Here is a 17,334-nt window from a genome sequence, read left to right as displayed (position 1 = left end):
TGAACGTAAATGATCAATATTGTCACCAGACACTTGGTGAATTTCCAAAGACACTTTCTCATTTCTCTCGGAAATTCATTAATTTCGTGAACATCTGTCCAGTGAGCCCAGGAATTCACTAAGTCCCTACTGTTCAGCAAACGTTTCTGGCAGGGCAGGCAGACAGGCTTCAGCTCATACCCCATCTCTTACTTAGTTGTAGTGAGAGGCAACTGAGGAGGACTGGAAGGAAGATCTGGGCTGAGTAGGAGGCAGCCATTATCCCAGAGATGCTCCACCACGGGAGACTGGCAGCTGAAGGGGTGCCAGGGACTTGCCATCTTCAACATTTATTTCTGGGACTTTTGGAGCCACAGGGTGTTCTCGGTGCCAAGAAAGAGGGATAAAGAAGGCAAAATCCCTGACCCCAAGGAGTTGATAATCAGGAAGGGGAAGTGAACATGTCAACCAGAAACTGGGACACAGAATGATAAGTATGTGAGTCAGTGCAAAGCCAGCATACTTGGGACCCAAGACTTAGATGGCCTGTGACACTGGTCAAGCGACATAGCCTCCCTGTGCCTTGGTTTCCTCACCTGTCAAATAAGGATGACAATCATAGCCACCATGTGGGGTTTTAAGGATTGAATGAGTTAATATTTATGTAAAGGGTTTTGAAAAGTAGCCAGCATGTAGTAAAAACTATGCAGCTACTACAAAATTGATGGTACCAAATACTGTAAACATATTGTTTTCATCATCAGAAAAAGAATCAATGGAGATTAATAAAAGAATTACTAAGGTTCCAAGCTGTAGCATGAGACTGTTGAGGTGGGCAGTTCAAATAGAGCATTTTGGAATAGTTTGTGTAACCCAAAGTTTCTGAGTTCTTGATTCAGACTAGGCCAGCAAAGGTTGGCATGTTTTCAAATCCAAACATAAAGAATGCTAAGAGAAATGAAGTATTTCAATGATTTGAATAGAAACAAGTTCCTTTCATTCGTAACTGCAGCACATAGTTTGCTCCCAGGTCAAAGTCGGGCAATGAAGTGTAGAAAACAGAAAGTCGGTCTGGAGTATGGAGGTGGCACTGAATTCACTGTAAGGGAATTCTGCGGGCTCTTAAGAAAACCGAGAGAGACTCATTCCTTTCCTGGATGGTTTACTTTTTCTATAGCAGACCTGAGACAGAAAGCAAACCTAGAGATGCAAAGCCAGGTTCTAAGCACAGGGTGTTTGGAATTGCTAGAGATGGCCGAAACAAAGTTGACTAAGACTTCTGTATGGCTTGTGACAGCCAATACCCTGGTCCTTTCTGGCCCCACAGGCTCATGATAAAGACTCTACACGTTCTCGTTCTCAGTCATCAGATCCCCGAGTAGCCATAAGAGGAGAGCCAGGCACTGAAAATACCTTCTTGCCTTTCATTGGAAACACTTTGACGCTACCCAAAATGGTGCCTAATACTGGGAACTATGTCTGGTCACTTATGATGGAGCATGATAATGTGAGAAAAAAGAATGCATACATGTATGCGTAACTGCTGAATGCATACATGTATGGTCAACATGCTGTACAGTAGAAAATTGACAGAACACTGTAAATAAGCTATAATGGAAAAAAATTAAAATCATTACATATACATATTTTAAAAATGGTGTTTAATAGATATTGCAACTGTCCCAAACCATTCTTCTCTTAACTCATGGAATAAAAGGCCAAGCTCAAAGATCCTAAGAGATCTCACTTGATTTAAATTCTATAATCAATAAAAGGTACTCTTGCCTTTGTCTGAATGAATGAAAACAGATTGATTCTTGTTAGATTAGGACACAGTTTTGCCCCCTACTTTTAGCCTCATCCTAATCCCTTCCTTCAAAAACTCTGAGTGACTCCACCATCTATATTCAATGCCTTCTACACATCATTTTCTCCATCTCAATATGCCAGCATCTTTTTTTTATTTTTTAGTAAATTACAGTTTATTTATAATGTTGTACACCAGCACCTTCTCTAAGTCAATATACATCCCAAATTAAGTTTGTAGCTGGTTTCAGTTCTTATCTTGTCTCTTATCTCCTTGGAATGACTAACTCAACTTTCTTCATCCCTTAAATTTGCTTTGCAACACACACACACACACACACACACACATACACACCCCTGAGTTTTCTCTGACTTCAATGGTTTCTCCTTGGCTTTGCTTCCTCCTCTTTTCCCCAGCCTTCATGTTGACATATTGGAGTGTCTGAGTTCAGTCTTTGGTTCTCCACCTACATCTTTGCCATGGTAATCTCATCTCATAGTTTCATAATTTTAAATACCTCTCTTGTGCTTGTTATTTCCAAATGTCTATCTCAGGTCAGCCTTCTCTCCCAAACTGCATGCTTATATATCCAATTGCTTACTAGACATCTCTCATCGTCTTACAGATATGTAAACTCCCCATGTATGATACCAAACTCCCAATATTACCCCCAAACTTTTTCAATAAGTAGAGACTTCTCCATCTCAACTGATGGCCATACCATCCCTCCAGTTGTGTAAGCAAAAAATCCTGGAGTCATTCTTGAATTCTTCCCCTCACACCTCCAACTTATTCTGTCAGGAAATCTTGTTGGCCAGACTCTCGAAATATGTCTAGCCTCTGACCACTTCTTCTCCTTCTGCTGCTGTCAGCCTGGTCCACATTATCAATGTCTTGCCTGGATTACTGCAATAGTCTCTTAACTAGTCTTCACGTTTGTCTTTGCCCTGGTACAATCTATTCTTAATACCGAAGCCAAAACTAATCCTTTAAAATGCGAGTTGGATCACATCACCTGTTTGACAAAAATCCTCCAATGGCTTCCTGGTTTTCAGAGAGCAAAAGTCAAGGTCCTTGCAATGGCCTACAATACCCTGTCGGATCTCTCCCTCCCCATCGCCTTGGCAACCCCTCCTACTGCTGTTCACCCCACCCACTCCCTTTCAGTCAACAACCTTCTTTCCTTTTCCCCAAACAAGTTGGGCACTCTTCTCTCTTGGAATCTGAAGCCTTAAGTCCAAACCATTTTCTGTTGCAGTGCAATCAAAAAAAGTTTCAGCATATTCAAGTCACCATAGAGCAGGCTGCCTGGCTGGGGTTCAGGAAAGGTGCTTTTATCATGAGACCATCACGAGATGCAAGTAAGGACACAGATGCTTGGGGGTTAGTGTTGGCACTTTGCTCCTCATGGTCCTGCCCCATCTGACTCCTTTACTCACTTAGCAGACACCTACTAAGTGCTTATCACTGGCAGCCCTGGCCAAGGCTAGGCATGTACATACATAACCTCATTTATCCTCACCATGTTCCTGGCAGGTAGATATCATGAATGCCCCCATTTTATAAATGGGGACTTTGCTCAGAGAGGTTAAGTAACTTGGTCAAGGTGTAGTTAGCTCATTGCAGTTGCAGGTCTGAGATTTGGACCCAGGAAGCAGTGACACCAGAGCCCTTGTTCTGTCCCTTTTGTCAAGTGGCTTCCCAGAGGCTCAGGAGATATTTGATAGATGCACGAGTGACACAAGGACCTAAAAGTTTGCAGCTTTGATAAACATGATGTAACCACTGTCGACAATGCAGAGGAGTAAGGCAATGATATTAATGTTTTATTAAAGAAATATTATGAGATATGAGTGTTGGTACAACCTAAGTGTTTGAGAGAAAGCTTCTGGAGGAAAGATCTGAGCTCTTATCTCTACTGATGCTCTAAAAAAGGGGGCTCAAACCCCTTTCTTCTTCTCAAGACACACAACCTAATTATTTTGTTAAACCTCTAAGACCTTTTCAGCTCAAGTATCATGCCGGGACTCAAAGGCCTAGGAGACCATGACAATCATCTGAGCACTTCCTCCCCTCTGTTGGGTGAGGTGGCCACACTGAAATATAAAAGTGCCTGTTGACTACAGTCTGATAACCATCTTAAATGTACCGATCTTATCAAGACCCAACCAGAATGTGTACATCAGCAGACATGGAAATGTGATGACCCAAGACTAATTTCAAGACAAATGACATAAAACTCAAGTTTTGAGAGGACAGGAAGCTCAGAGCTCGCCAGCTATCAGAGAGTTTTGTAACAATTCCTAGATTCCGTGGCTGACCCAAGAAACTCGGGCCAAGAAACTCTGTCATCCCAGCCTGCAAGTGTCTGCTTGAGGAGTTCAAGTCATCACTCTCTGTCACACAGAGGTTAGTGCAACTGTTCCCTGGATTACTAGTCTGTGAGGAAACTGTCACCGGAGCCTCTTACACAATAAATTAATGATGCAATAATCACCCAATTCCCTAAGTGTGCAATTTATCAATATCTAAACATAAAACTAGACAAATGAATTAAAAATCTCATATTGTGGCATTATCGACGCGGCATCTTAAGTCTCTCTTTGATTATGCCACTAAAGTCCTGTTTCAATCAATGTAGTTAAAATTCAACACTATGTATTTGAGAAAGCCCTTTAAAAAGGCCCATTCGTCAAAAGATCCAAGTGGAAGTAGAGGCCAAGAAGCTGTCACTGCCAATTCTTAATACTCTCATATCTTTTAATTGGGGGTTCCTGCGTCTTGACAGGCACATAAGGTCTAACCGCCAAAGAACAAAGTCCCCCTCCCCCAGAACAAAGTCATCTCAGCACTGATGCTGTATCCAGGGATGCATGCAAATTAGCATCAAGGAATTCTGTTTAATGGCAGGCCACTCTCCCACACTGCCACTTTCCAGAAGCACCAGTGTCATGTTTGTCAATTTGCTCAGCCTAAGTGAGAGGACCCCGAGCCCTGGCTCCAGCTTGTGGGTGGAACACTTTGCTTTTAATGGTCAGAAGAGCCGGAGGTTGTCCTTGCCTCTCCCCTCCCACAAAGCCATTCCTGCCCCACCTCTTCTAAGGGGTTAGATGGAGCGAGAGAAGGCCACAGCACTCACATCAGGCCACAGCACAGAGCAGCATTCTCAGTTAGCAAACCTGCCTCCCCCTGGTCAGGAGGAAAAGTGACCCTGACATCTGGGAATTAAAACCAGAAGATGCAAGGGAAGGAACACTCCAGGGTGAAATTTTAAAAAAGAAAGAAAGGAAGAAAAAAAAGAAACAAAGAAAAAAAAATAAGTGGAAAAAAAAAAAAAAAGAAAAGAAAAGAAAATGCACAAAGCCCGTGAGGCTGTCTGGTTAACCATGGGTTAGAATCGGGTTTAGAAAATCACATGGTAATTCTGTCTCGGCAAATCCAAAAACCCCAGGTGAAAGATAGCAGGTGAAAGGCATTTCTATTTGTGGAAAGAGGAAGTTTCCTTCTTTCACCACTTAATCTCTTATTTAATTTTTTTTTTTTTTTTTTTTGGTCATTTGTAACCCAAATTTGGACCATCATTCCCTTTTACCGGCCCATTATTTTCAACTTTCCAGAGTTGAAAGAACAACAAAGATGGGGTCCAAAGAGCCCTTTCCCAAGCCAATTCCAATCAGCCCTTCTCTCCCAGGGTTACAGGGTGCTCAGAGCAGACATTCCCAGTGGGACATGCCACACACAGCAAGTCGCCAAACCAGACTGCACTAAAGGGCTTCCGGGGGAACTTACTTGTACTTGTGCTGGTTCCAATCGTGTTGATTGTGGTGGGGACGGATGAAGAGGAGTAGAGGGGCACGTGGCCATTCTCACACCCCAGGCTTTTGTCCTGCCAGTTGGGGGCATTGATGCAAATCCCAGAATCCCGAGAGTTCTGCCACCCATTGAGCTTGTCGTCAGAGTTCTGTCTTTGGTGATAGTAGTGTGTCTGTCCATAATCCACAGAGTCCGAGCGGCCCCGGTTCTGGCCACCAAAGCTGGTGGACGTGCGGTCCTCCAAGTGGTTCAGCCACATGGCCAAAGCACTGCGGTCTTCCAACGAAGTGGCTGGGTGGATCAAAGCATAGGACAGCAGCTGCCGGCTCTCCTCAATGTGCTGGTTGTGTTCAATGGAGTGCGCCAGGATTTTGGGCAGCAGTTTCATATACTCTACTTTTGCGTCGAGGTTTCCTGGCTTCAGCAAAGGCAGGTGAGTTAACAGGAGGGAAATCACTTTATCCTTGGATTCCTGTTGCCATTGGTTAATGATTCCTGGAAAGGAAAATATACAGGGCAAATAAGCAAATACAGCCATAATGTCACAAAGCACCACACTATAAAGAGAATTCCTGGAGATCAGAGTCTCAGCCTAGGTAGCCTGGCAAAATAAGCCTCTCCATCAAGTTGGATAATGGACCTCAAGTTGACAGGGGGCAGTGACTTTGACAAAACATGGAACAAACGTTCTGAGATGTTTGGGTGTTCAACCTAATTCTCACACAGGTCTCCAAAGAGGCTCTGACTACATAGGTACAAACAAATAAGATTCACAATCATTTTCTTAGCCATACCCTCAGATAGGGAAATAAGGAATAAGAAAATCTCCATGGAAAAGTGAGCATGAGTGTAATCAAGGGTCCATCTGGTGGAGTTCTCAAAACAGACACTCATGGAAAAGCAGCTGAAGCCCTGGCAAAGGCATTGGTGTGAAGTTGGTAAGACTTTCCAGGTGGATAAATCTGGCAGGACAAAAACAACGCCCTTCAGCTCATTGAAGGAAGCCTATACCTTCCTCATGACAAGCTGATTCCCAAGAACAACTGTGGCCTCAAAGCTGGACTAAACAATGGACCCAAGGCTTGGCTCCAGCGGCACCTAGATCACACATACTGAGCAGGCTATTCTTTATGTACAGAAGATCTATTTGGTTATTTTCATTATGGTAAAATATACAGCATATTTATCATTTTAACAATTTTAAGTGTATGGTTCTGTGGTGTTAACTACATTCACATTGTTGTGCATCCATAACCATCATCCATCTCCAGATCTTTTTCATCTTCCCAAACTGAAATTCTGTACCCATGAAACCCTAACTCCCCATTCTCCCCTCCCCTGTCCCTGGTGACCAGCATTCTACTTTCTGTCTCCATATATTTGACTACTCATATATGTGGAACCATATGGTGTTGTCCTTTTGCGCCTGGCTTATTTCACTCACTATAATGTCTTCAAGGTTCATCCATAGGAAGATTTGTTTTTAACATTCTCACAAGGATCTCTTCCTATTTCTTTCTACTCAAAACACAAACTTGTTGCCTTTCAGTAAACATGGATTAATAATGCATTTTGCCTGAATTGGCCCTTGAGAAGTTCCTTGTTCTGGAGACTGATATCCATGGGACCTGGGATGCCAAGAAAGCAAGCTCCTGGCCTGAAAAGTCATTCCTAATACCTCAAGACCTCAACTCTGGCCCACTGATGACCATTATAAGGACTAGGGTAGGGCAGTGCCTCTGACTTTCACAAAATATCTGCAGGTTGGAAAAAGCATTTCTGGAATTTAGCAGAAGGGCTTCACATTTCTAGTGAGGCAGAAACACATCAGAACAAGCTCAAGGCATTGTTGACCATAAGCTACATATGCATCAGCTGAGTATGAGAAGGCCTCTGAAGACGAAGAGGTTGGGCTTTCCCGTGTCATGGCTCATGGTAATGAACCCGACTAGTATCCATGAAGGCTCAGGTTCGATCCCTGGCCTTGCTCAGTGGGTTAAGGATCCAGCCGAGCTGTGGTGTAGGTCACATACGTGGCTTGGATCCCACATTGCTGTGGCTGTGGCCAGCAGCTGCAGCTCCGATTTGACCCCTAGCCTGGGAACTTCCAGATACCACAGGTGCGGCCATAAAAATGCAAAAAATAAAAATTAAAAAGACAAAGGGGTGTATTCAAAGAAAAGTATCAGGCAAGAAAGGCATGGCGTGTAATCAAAGAATGTGGGTGCCAGAGTCAGACACACCAGGGCATGAATCCCAGCTCTGCCACCTAATTGGGAGTAGATCCTTGGTAGCTGCTCAACCTCTCTGAGCCTCAACTCCCTCATCAGTCAAGAGTGTTACCACCAGCACCTGCCCCACCTTGTGTTATAGGATTAAATGAGGTAATGTAGCAAAAGGACCGGCCAAGTATTTAATGGTGGAAATAATTCCTTCTACTTGCCTCTGCATTAGTCAGGCCTCTCTTAGAGCCATGTTGGGTGGTTTGGGATACCAAGTTTTAAAAATAGAGGCCAGAGATGACCTAAGGGTTGTTAAAAATGATCAGGGTTGGAAAAGAGGTAGAAAGTCAAAAGGTGAAAAATAATAGGGTTACTGGGCTTACAATTAAACAATATGAAGAGATGATTGACTTTTTTCAAATAGGGGTTTCATAAGGAGTGAAAAGCAGAAGTCTTCAAACTGAAACAAGAGAGAATAAGATTGGATGTAGAAAAGAACTGAAGTGCAAGAACAACAAAAGACTCAGAGGTGTCACCAAGGAGGGCTATGTAGCCTCTGTCCTGTGGGTATAATGAATAAAGACAGATGGGCCAGAGAAACACTGTCAGAAATATAATCTGAGTGCACATGGAATATAAATTTTTCTAGTATGAAAAGAAAAGTAAAAAGAAGGGGTAAAATTAATGTTAATGATATATTTGATTTAATCAATATATCAAACAATTATTTCAACTTGTAATCAATATAAAATTATTGATGAAACATTTTACAGTCTTTTCTTTGTAGTAAGTCTTCAAAATCCAGGGTATACTTCATACGACCCAAGGTAATTTACAGATTCAGTATAATCTCTATCAAAATACCAATGGCATTTTTCACAGAACTAAAACGAATAATTTTAAAATTTGTATGGAAATACAAAAGACCCTGAATAGCCAAAACAATCTTCAAGAAAGAAGAACAGAGCTGAAGGAATCATGGTCCCTGACTTCAGACTATACTAAAAAGCTACCATAATCAAAACATCACGGTACTGACTAGCACAAAAAAAGACACATAGATTTGTGGAACAGAATAGAGAGCCCAGAAATAAAGCCATGAACTTACAGGCAATTAATCTACGACAGAGGAGGTAAGAAAATACAATGGAGAAAAGACAGTCTCCTCAATACATGTTGCTGGAAAAACTGGACAGCTACATGTAAAAGAATGAAATTAGAACATTCTCTGATACCTATACAAAAATAAGCTCAAAATGGATTAAAGGCCTAAATGGAAGACTGGAAACCACAAAACTCCTAGAAGAAAGCATTGACAGAACACTCTTTGACATAAATTGCAGCAATAAATTCTTTGGATCCATCTCCTAAAGCAAAGGAAATAAAAGCAAAAATAAACAAATGGGACCTAATTAAATTTAAAAGCTGTTGCACAACAAAGGAAACCATTGATAAATGAAAAAAACAACCTTCTGAATGGGAGAAAATATTTGCAAATGATCAAACCAATAAGAGGTTAATATCCAAAATATATAAACAGCTTATACAACTCAACATCAATAAAACAAACAATCCAATTTAAAAATGGGCAGAAGATCTGAAAAGCCATTTTCTAAAGAGGAAATGCAGATGGCCAACAGGCACAAGAAAAGATGCTCAATATTGCTAATCATCAGGGAAATGCAAATCAAAACTGCAATGAGATATCACCTCACACACAATATCCGAATGGATATTATAAAAAGAGCATAAATAACACATGTTAGCGAGGATGTGGAGAAAAGGGAATCTCATTCTTCACTGTTGGTAGGAATGTAAATTGGTGCAGCCATGTGGAAAACAGTATGAAGGTTTCTCAAAAGACTAAAAATAGAGCTACCATATGAACTGGCAATACCACTCCTGGGCATAGATCCGAAAAAAAGCAAAAACACTAATTCAAAAAGGTACATGCACTCCAATGTCCACAGTAGTGTTATTTAGTAGTATTATTCTGCCAAGTACAGAAGCGACCTAAGTGTTCATCAGCAGATGAATGGATAAAGAGGATGTGATGTGGTGTGTGTACATGTGTGTTTGTGTGTGTGTAAGCACATCTCAACTTGGATTCACCACAGCTGAAATGCTCAGAAGCCATGTGTGGCCAGTGGCTACTGACTTGGCTGGCACAGGGCTAGGGACATTCAGATGGGGAAGGCGGGTGAGAGGACACAGATGACCTCAGCAGGTCCCTCCAAACCCCTGACTCTATATTTAGCAAATTGCCACCTGACAGAGACAACCCGCATGCATTCCATCAGGTATATGGGCTTTATTTTAAAGTTGCTCTGGGAGATGAAGAAGCACCAATTCTAACTTCCTCATCAATACAGTTGCAGCAAACACCCGGCATGTTTTACATTATGAATATGCTTAAGATGAAGATAAAAATCTATTCATTAAGCCCAAGGAAGTGAAGAGGCACTGACAAGAAGCAAAAGGGCCTGAGAGGAAGCTGAATTGATGTCTGATGCCAACACTGATCACATGCGGCAAATGTATACTCTGGAAATTGTATGCTTACAAATAAAATTTGGGAACAACCTTTAATACAAATCCATGAGGCTGAGGAACTCCCTATGTTTTTGAAGGTCACTTCCCCCTTTGGATATTCTATCCTTTCACAAAAGGTCAGCCTTAGAAAAAAAAAAAAAAAAAAAAAGGAACAAAACCACAATGTAAATAGGACTCAGAGTGCAGCATGTTATCTCCATGTGTGCACATTCTGCCAGGGATTAACCTGGGCTCCAGAGGAAGGAGAAGCACAGCAAGGAGGACAGGAAAACCAGAGGCTGCCAGCCCTGATCCCTTCCAGGCCTGAAATGCTTTTTCCCTCTGCTATTGGGAAGGGCTTAGGTGTCGTGGGGCTGTGGCATGACCAGGAAGACAACTCTGACTTTTGTTTACTGCCTTTGAGAACATGGAAATAAGATGGCCTTCTGAGGACTAATTACAAACTATTTCTGCTACTGGATCAAACTATTTCTGCTACTGCTCCAGCTGCCATGCTAACAGTTAACAGTACTAAATGTTTTCTATGTTTCCAGGCACTCTTCTAAGTCCTGTGCATGTAATTCCTCATTTAATCCTTCCACAAAGCTTATGGGGTAAGTCCTATTACAGCCTTACTTTAAGGATGAGAACACAGAAGGATCAAGTAACTTACCCAGGGTCCCCAGCTAGTGAGGTGGCAGAATGGGGGTATGCAAATAAGCATAAAGATACATAATGACTGTCATGACTATAAGCTAAACACATTAACATTTATAATAACTGTAACATAACATTATATAATACATAAAAATATAACTATACAATACGCAATTACGTATACATATTTATATGTACATTATATTTACAAATACAGGAGTTTCCATCGTGGTTCAATGGAAATGAATCTGATTAGTATCCATGACAACGCAGGTTCAATCCCCGACCTCACTCAGTAGGTTAAGGGTCCGGCATTGCCATGAGCTGTGGTGTAGTTTGCAGACAAATCTCAGATCTGCGTTGCTATGGCTGTGGCCTTGGCCGGTACCTACAGCTCTGATTCGACCCCTAGCCTGGGAACCTCCATATGCCAAGAGTGTGGCTCGAAAAAGAAAAAGAAAAATACTTACAAATATAATAATGTAAAAATATTAGAAGAGCATATAAATCAGCAGAAGAGTTGGGTCAGTGATGGAAGTGTAGGAAAAAAGAACTGCAGAGGACAATGTACCTTTTGTGGCTCTAACTATATCCACAATGTCTTTAACATGCCTCTCAAAAAGGTGGAGCCTAATCAATTCCCACAGAGTGTGGGCTGGAGTTAAGAGTCACTCCTATCAAATAGAATGTCACAGAAGTGACAGTGTGTGACTTCCTGGATTGGATTATAAAAGGCGCTGCAACTTTTACCTTGTTCTTTCTCGGGTTACTCTTTCTGGGGGAGGCCAGCCACCATGATATGAGGACACTCAAGTGACCCAACAGAGAAGGAGGTTTGATGGTAAGGAACTAAGTTCTACCGCCAACAGCCAGCACCAACTTGGCAGCAGAATTCCCAGCCCCAGATAGACCTTCAGGTGACTGCACTTGAAAGAATGTTTTGAGGGGCCCTGAGTCATAGTACTGATCTGCAAACATGTGTGATAACATGTTTATTGTTGAAATAAGTGGTTACGTTTGAGGTAAAGATAACCAATCACCTATCCAAGTGGCCCTCTAGGCAAAAGGAAGTTTTAGCCATTTGGCTCTGAATAGTTCAGACCTTTGGCAAAGTCATTCCCATTCTGAGATGGATTCATGAAACTAACCTGCTGCCGCTCAACATTCACCTCACCTAGCCTCCTCTGCGTCCTGATTATCCACTAAGGAAACCACCTTTGAACTATGACTAAACTCCCCAGGTACCTTCAGGGAGAGGATGAACTGATGACACAGACGAGGGATTTCTAGATTCTGTGATGATGATTTTTCAGGGCAACTTAATAAATGCTTTCTGATGATGATCTGGCTCCCTGTGGAGGCCTTCCTGTGCTGATCATATGGACTTTGAATACATCTGGGCCCTTTGAGGACACAAGGTCCCTTTTTACAGCAACTTAATCAGCCAGCATCATGGGTCTACCTCCCTGCTTGCTATTTAGTACTGAGTCAGTCTTGCAGGATGAGTATCCCCAGGGCACTGATGAGAGTCAGAACCTCCACCTGCAACAGAAGACGGGCCTTACACACCAGGTCTTGGTTGGTACATGAACAGCAGGTCCTGCCCAGCTGCCCCCCTGACTTCTTTGCAGCATCGGCACACCTTCCAGAGGGCAAGGAAACTTTCATGAGATGTGTTAAACAAGGAATTCTCCTTCCTGGGAAGACCCAGGAATCCTCAAAAGTCTCAGTTAATTGATCACTTCTGTGATGCAGTTTCTGTTATTATCCACTCCCATATCATTCCTTTCAGTAGACCGTCTGGAAAATGGAAGTCTAAGAACAACAAGGGTCAGTGGTGCCCACCTAACTCTCTTACTTTCTTTCAATATCTTCTCTATTATTTCTCTGGATAAAGAGCAGAGATAAGAGTTTGCTGGATGTGTTAAGTGGGTAAAAGCTAATGATTTATAATTTATAAACCGGTGACATAAGAATAGTAGAAAAAAAATCTTGGAAGATCTCTAATTAAAGACCATGAAGATTAGGAAACTGTCCCAGTGATTCTTGGAGTGACAAGGAATGTGTTTAAATACCAAGTCTGGTATTATTACACAATAGTATGTCAATGTTTAAGGGTTCCAGTTGTTAGTAAATTATGCCTAAATTGCTATTTTATTACACCCTTGTTTTCAGTTTAATAATATTTACCATAAAAGGGTTTCTCACAAGTGTATTTAGGCAATTTGCTCATGCGAGAAATGGCTAGAAATTAAATGCACACATACAAGAAGTACTGGTTAAATAAGTGCGCTAACAGGCAGAAATACCAGTGGGTCTTATATGGTCAAATGCTCCCTGGAAGAATCTGCATTACAAACTCAATCCTAGATACATCATGTAACGAGGCTTCCAAATGCAGTGCATCTCTGAACAAGTCAGGGATGGGTAGACAACGGTAATACCACACACCATGCATTTGGTAGGGATGTGAGCTTACTGGGCACCTAAAAAGTCAGGGGGAAAAATGGCAAGTACAAACAGGGCAAACAAAGAGATTCTTGTGTTGGCACCTGCATTTGGTACTGTCTCCCAAAGGACCCTTTTAAGCTAGAGGTGACTAAGGAAGCATCCTCATAATTTGGTGGAGCCCTGTATGATAAGACCAGTTGTGATGGGGGACCCAGGTAATATGGAGTTACCACAGCTGCAAGTGGTGCTTTGAGCAGATACAAAGGATTGAGAAGATAGAAACCTTCTCCTTATAGTCAAGGAGGGTGATTGCTGGATTCCAAGATGGTCCCCACAGATCCTTGCCTCTTAGTCTTCGTGCCCTTGAGCACGCTCCCCCAATTCTGAATCTGAACAGATGTATGTGACCAATAGAGTGTGGCAGAGGTGTTCTGAGGCTAGGTCATAAAAGGCACTGCAGCTTCCACTGCCCTCTTGGTTCACTCCCTCTGGTGGAGGCTAGCCACCCCCATTACAAAGACACTAGAGCAGCCCTGGGAGAACCCTGTATGGGGAGGAACCCAGGCCTCCTGCTAACAACCAGCCCCAACTGGCAGCCACGTGAGTGAGCCTCCTTGGGAGTGGGTTTTCCAGCTCTAGTCAACATCTTGATGGCAACCTTGCAAGAGACCTTAAGTGAGAACTACTAGGCCAAATTCCTGACCCTACTAGGCCAAATTCCTGACTACTAGGCCAAATTCCTGACCCTTAGTGAGAACTACTAGGCCAAATTCCTGACCCTTAGAACACTGTGAGATAAATGTTATTATGTGAAGCCACTATGTTTTGGGGGCAATTTATCACTTAGCAATAGCTAACTGGTACAAGGAGCTTCATGTTACTTAATAAAAAGAATCACTCAGAAATGCTACTGCCCTTTGAATTCACTAGAAAAGGCAGGAATCTATGTAGTGACCCCAGAGCCAATTATAACCACTAGAGATGTCTTTGAGAGTGTGATGGTGGTTAGGTGCTGGTCACTCATAGGCACCTGACTGCCCTCATAGGGCAAGAACCAGATCCATCTGGCCCCAAAAGACACCTACAATGACCTCTTCCCACTCCCAAGTGATCTTGTCATCTCCTCAATGGGGATTTTCCATTTTAGTCACTCTTTTCCTGGACACTCCAAAAGGGCTCCTGAAGGTCCCAGCCAGCAGTGAATTGGTCATTCCTGAGCTCTCAGCCCAGAACTCAAATTAGGGTTGGGATTCACCTTCAGGCTTCTGACCTCCTCCTAGCTATGACTAACTCTCATAGGTCCAAGGCTGCCTGCCCTTCCTCTGAGAGGACATGGAACAGGCCAGCTCCCCTAATCACTTGCCCCAGTTCTGACCTCTGGCCTGATGTGTATGCAGACAACTCCCACATTTGTATCCCCAGTAACGGTTAACATGTCCAAAACAGAAGCCCTGCTCTCACTCTCACTAGATCTGCAACTTTGGCCTTCCTTTCTGTTCAGCAAATGGCTCTCCCATCTTCCCAGGAGTTCAGGTGGAAACCATGGAATATCTTTGACTGCTCTCTTACATCCCACATTTAGTCTGTCAGCAAATCCTCTGTGCTGGATCTTTAAAATATATCCAAAATATGACTATCTCTCATCATACTTCTGCATTCCACGCCCCCACACCCCACAAACAGACTGTTCTCAACAGAACAAGCAGGATGATTTTTTTTTTCTTTTTATGGCATATGGAAGTTCCCAGGCTAGGGGTCGAATCGGAGCTGCAGGTGCCAGCCACAGCCACAGCCATAGCCGCATGGGATCAGAGCCGCGTTTGAGACCTACATCACAGCTCACGGCAATGCTGGATCCTTTAACCCAATGAACAAGGCCAGGGATCTAACCCACATCCTCACAGAGACTATGCTGGGTCCTTAACCCACTGAGCCACAAGGGGAACTCCAGAATGATTTTTTTTATATCAGTAGATAAGTCATGTCACTTCACTGATCAAACATTCCAATGGTTCCCCACCTCACTCTGAGTGAAAACCACGGAAGGGCCCACCAGGCCCTCTGAGATCTAGCCCCACCCTCTGCCTCTCATCCATGTCAGTCCATCCTGGCTCCCTCGCTGTTCCCTTACACACTGGACATGGGCCCACCTGCCAACTTTGCACCTGCTATCTCCTCTGTGTGGGATGCTCCCCCCGCCCCAGACTCATGTTCAGCTCGGTTCTATCTTTACTCTGATGTTACCTTCTTAGTGAGACCTTCTCTGTCCACATTTTTAAGCTGCCCACATCACCCTTCGCTCCCTTATCCAACCCCCGTCCCCATCCTGCTTTATCTTTCTCCATAGCACTTATCGTGTGACCCGTTGTGTATGACTCTTGATTTCCATCTTTCTCTAACAGGACATAAGCGTCCTGAGGGTAGTGCGTTGTCTCCACTTTCCTTGCATTATCATTTCCTTGTTAATCATTTTTTAGTGGCTATATAAAATTGTCCCTAGATAGTGGTTTATCGGACTTCAAGATTTCTTACTCAAAATCATAGGAACTTTCTAGAAATTTCTCTTAAATAAAGACTGATGGATTAGGTGACCCACAAGCAACAGGAGGTACCAACTGTCACCCCTAAACTGGTCAGTCACCTCTTTGCTGTTTGCCTCTGCAGAATTCTGATTACTTTTAGCTTTAATGTCAAATAAAAACAAGGACATGTAAAAGAGGAAAATAAAATGATTAGCTCAATTTTCAAAATCCTCCCTCTTCTCAATATTCTGTTTAGGATGGCACTCTTTCCCATGTGCTAGAAAACAAAAGCATAATGGGTGCTTTTCTCGATTGTAACTGACACCAATTAAAGTAATCTTCATGATAAAGATTTGTTAGGCTGAGACAGCAGAATTAAATGCATTTAATACAACTCTTTTGCAAACATCTGTTGAAGTAAGAGGCAAAACCAATGCCAATAGGGTTGTGTTAGGACTGTTCTATGTCCAAATTTTTTTGGCCATAGTGATTATGTTCTAATAAAACCTCCCAGGAATGGGTCTCCTAAGAGGCATATAAATTAGAGATGAAGAAAATGTTACCTTACTCTTGACAAATGCAAGACAAATCCTTGCAAACCACACTTGGCTAGTTTTTTATACTCAAAACCCCTCCGAGGAGAGGTTATAAATGTTCCAAAAGCAGGAAGTTTTCCCACTCACTAATCTTCGGTGCCACTTCTCGCACTCCCAGACCACCACGGACAAACCCCACATACCACAAAATGGCTCTCCAATCATATTTCAAAATAATGAATTAGCAGTCTTCACGCTGACACTGCAGAGGAAAGAAACACACTGCACTTACATCCAGGCCTTGCTCTGTGAGCAGCACTGGAAACGAGAGCCTGAAAAGAAGCCCACCGCGGTCCAAAGAACTCCAGGACTGGAGGTCCCTTTGTGGTACAGTGGAAACGAATCCGACTAGGAACCATGAGGTTGCGGATTGGATCCCTGGCCTCGCTCAGTGGGTTAAGGGTCTGGCATTGCCGTGAGCTGTGGTGTAGCTTGCAGATGTGGCTTGGATCTGGCGTTGATGTGGCTGTGGTGTAGGCTGCCAGCAACAGCTCCAATTGGACCCCTAGCATGAGAACCTCCATACGCCACAAGTGCAGCCCTCAAAAGACAAAAGACCCAAAAAAAAAAAAACTCCAGGACCAAAATCCTTGGCAAGGTCCAGACAGAGTGAACCAAGGAGGGTGCTGGGAGGGATAGAAATGGGCCAGATCACAAAGGAATGGTCTGTGCTTGATCCAACAGACCCACCTGAACAACAGCCACTTCATACAACAGGGTTATAAACCTCACAAGTCTGGGAAGGGCCACAGTAA

The 17,334-nt window shown here is 43.0% G+C and overlaps 1 protein-coding gene across 3 annotated transcripts in view; it reads right to left on the bottom strand.

Moving 5' to 3' along the window:
* The window catches only part of SAMD4A (sterile alpha motif domain containing 4A), a 224,930-nt gene that overhangs the window by 85,029 nt on the left and 122,567 nt on the right, over nucleotides 1-17,334 (bottom strand). For all 3 annotated transcript variants that reach the window (XR_014819199.1, XM_021102232.2, XM_021102246.2), the window contains exon 3: nucleotides 5,576-6,094. Coding sequence is in view for 2 of the 3 variants with exons in the window: in XM_021102232.2 (XP_020957891.1) it covers nucleotides 5,576-6,094 (519 nt within the window). In the remaining variant the exon portion in view is untranslated. The remainder of the gene's footprint in view (nucleotides 1-5,575; nucleotides 6,095-17,334) is intronic.

Source organism: Sus scrofa, chromosome 1 (assembly GCF_054392235.1).
Source record: "Sus scrofa isolate SSC_HxYL_T2T_F1_AM1 chromosome 1, Sscrofa_HxYL_maternal_Yorkshire_Landrace_v2.0, whole genome shotgun sequence".
NCBI lineage: Eukaryota > Metazoa > Chordata > Mammalia > Artiodactyla > Suidae > Sus > Sus scrofa.
The sequence above is the reverse complement of the archived record's forward strand: the minus strand, read 5'-3'. Positions and strand labels throughout refer to the sequence as shown.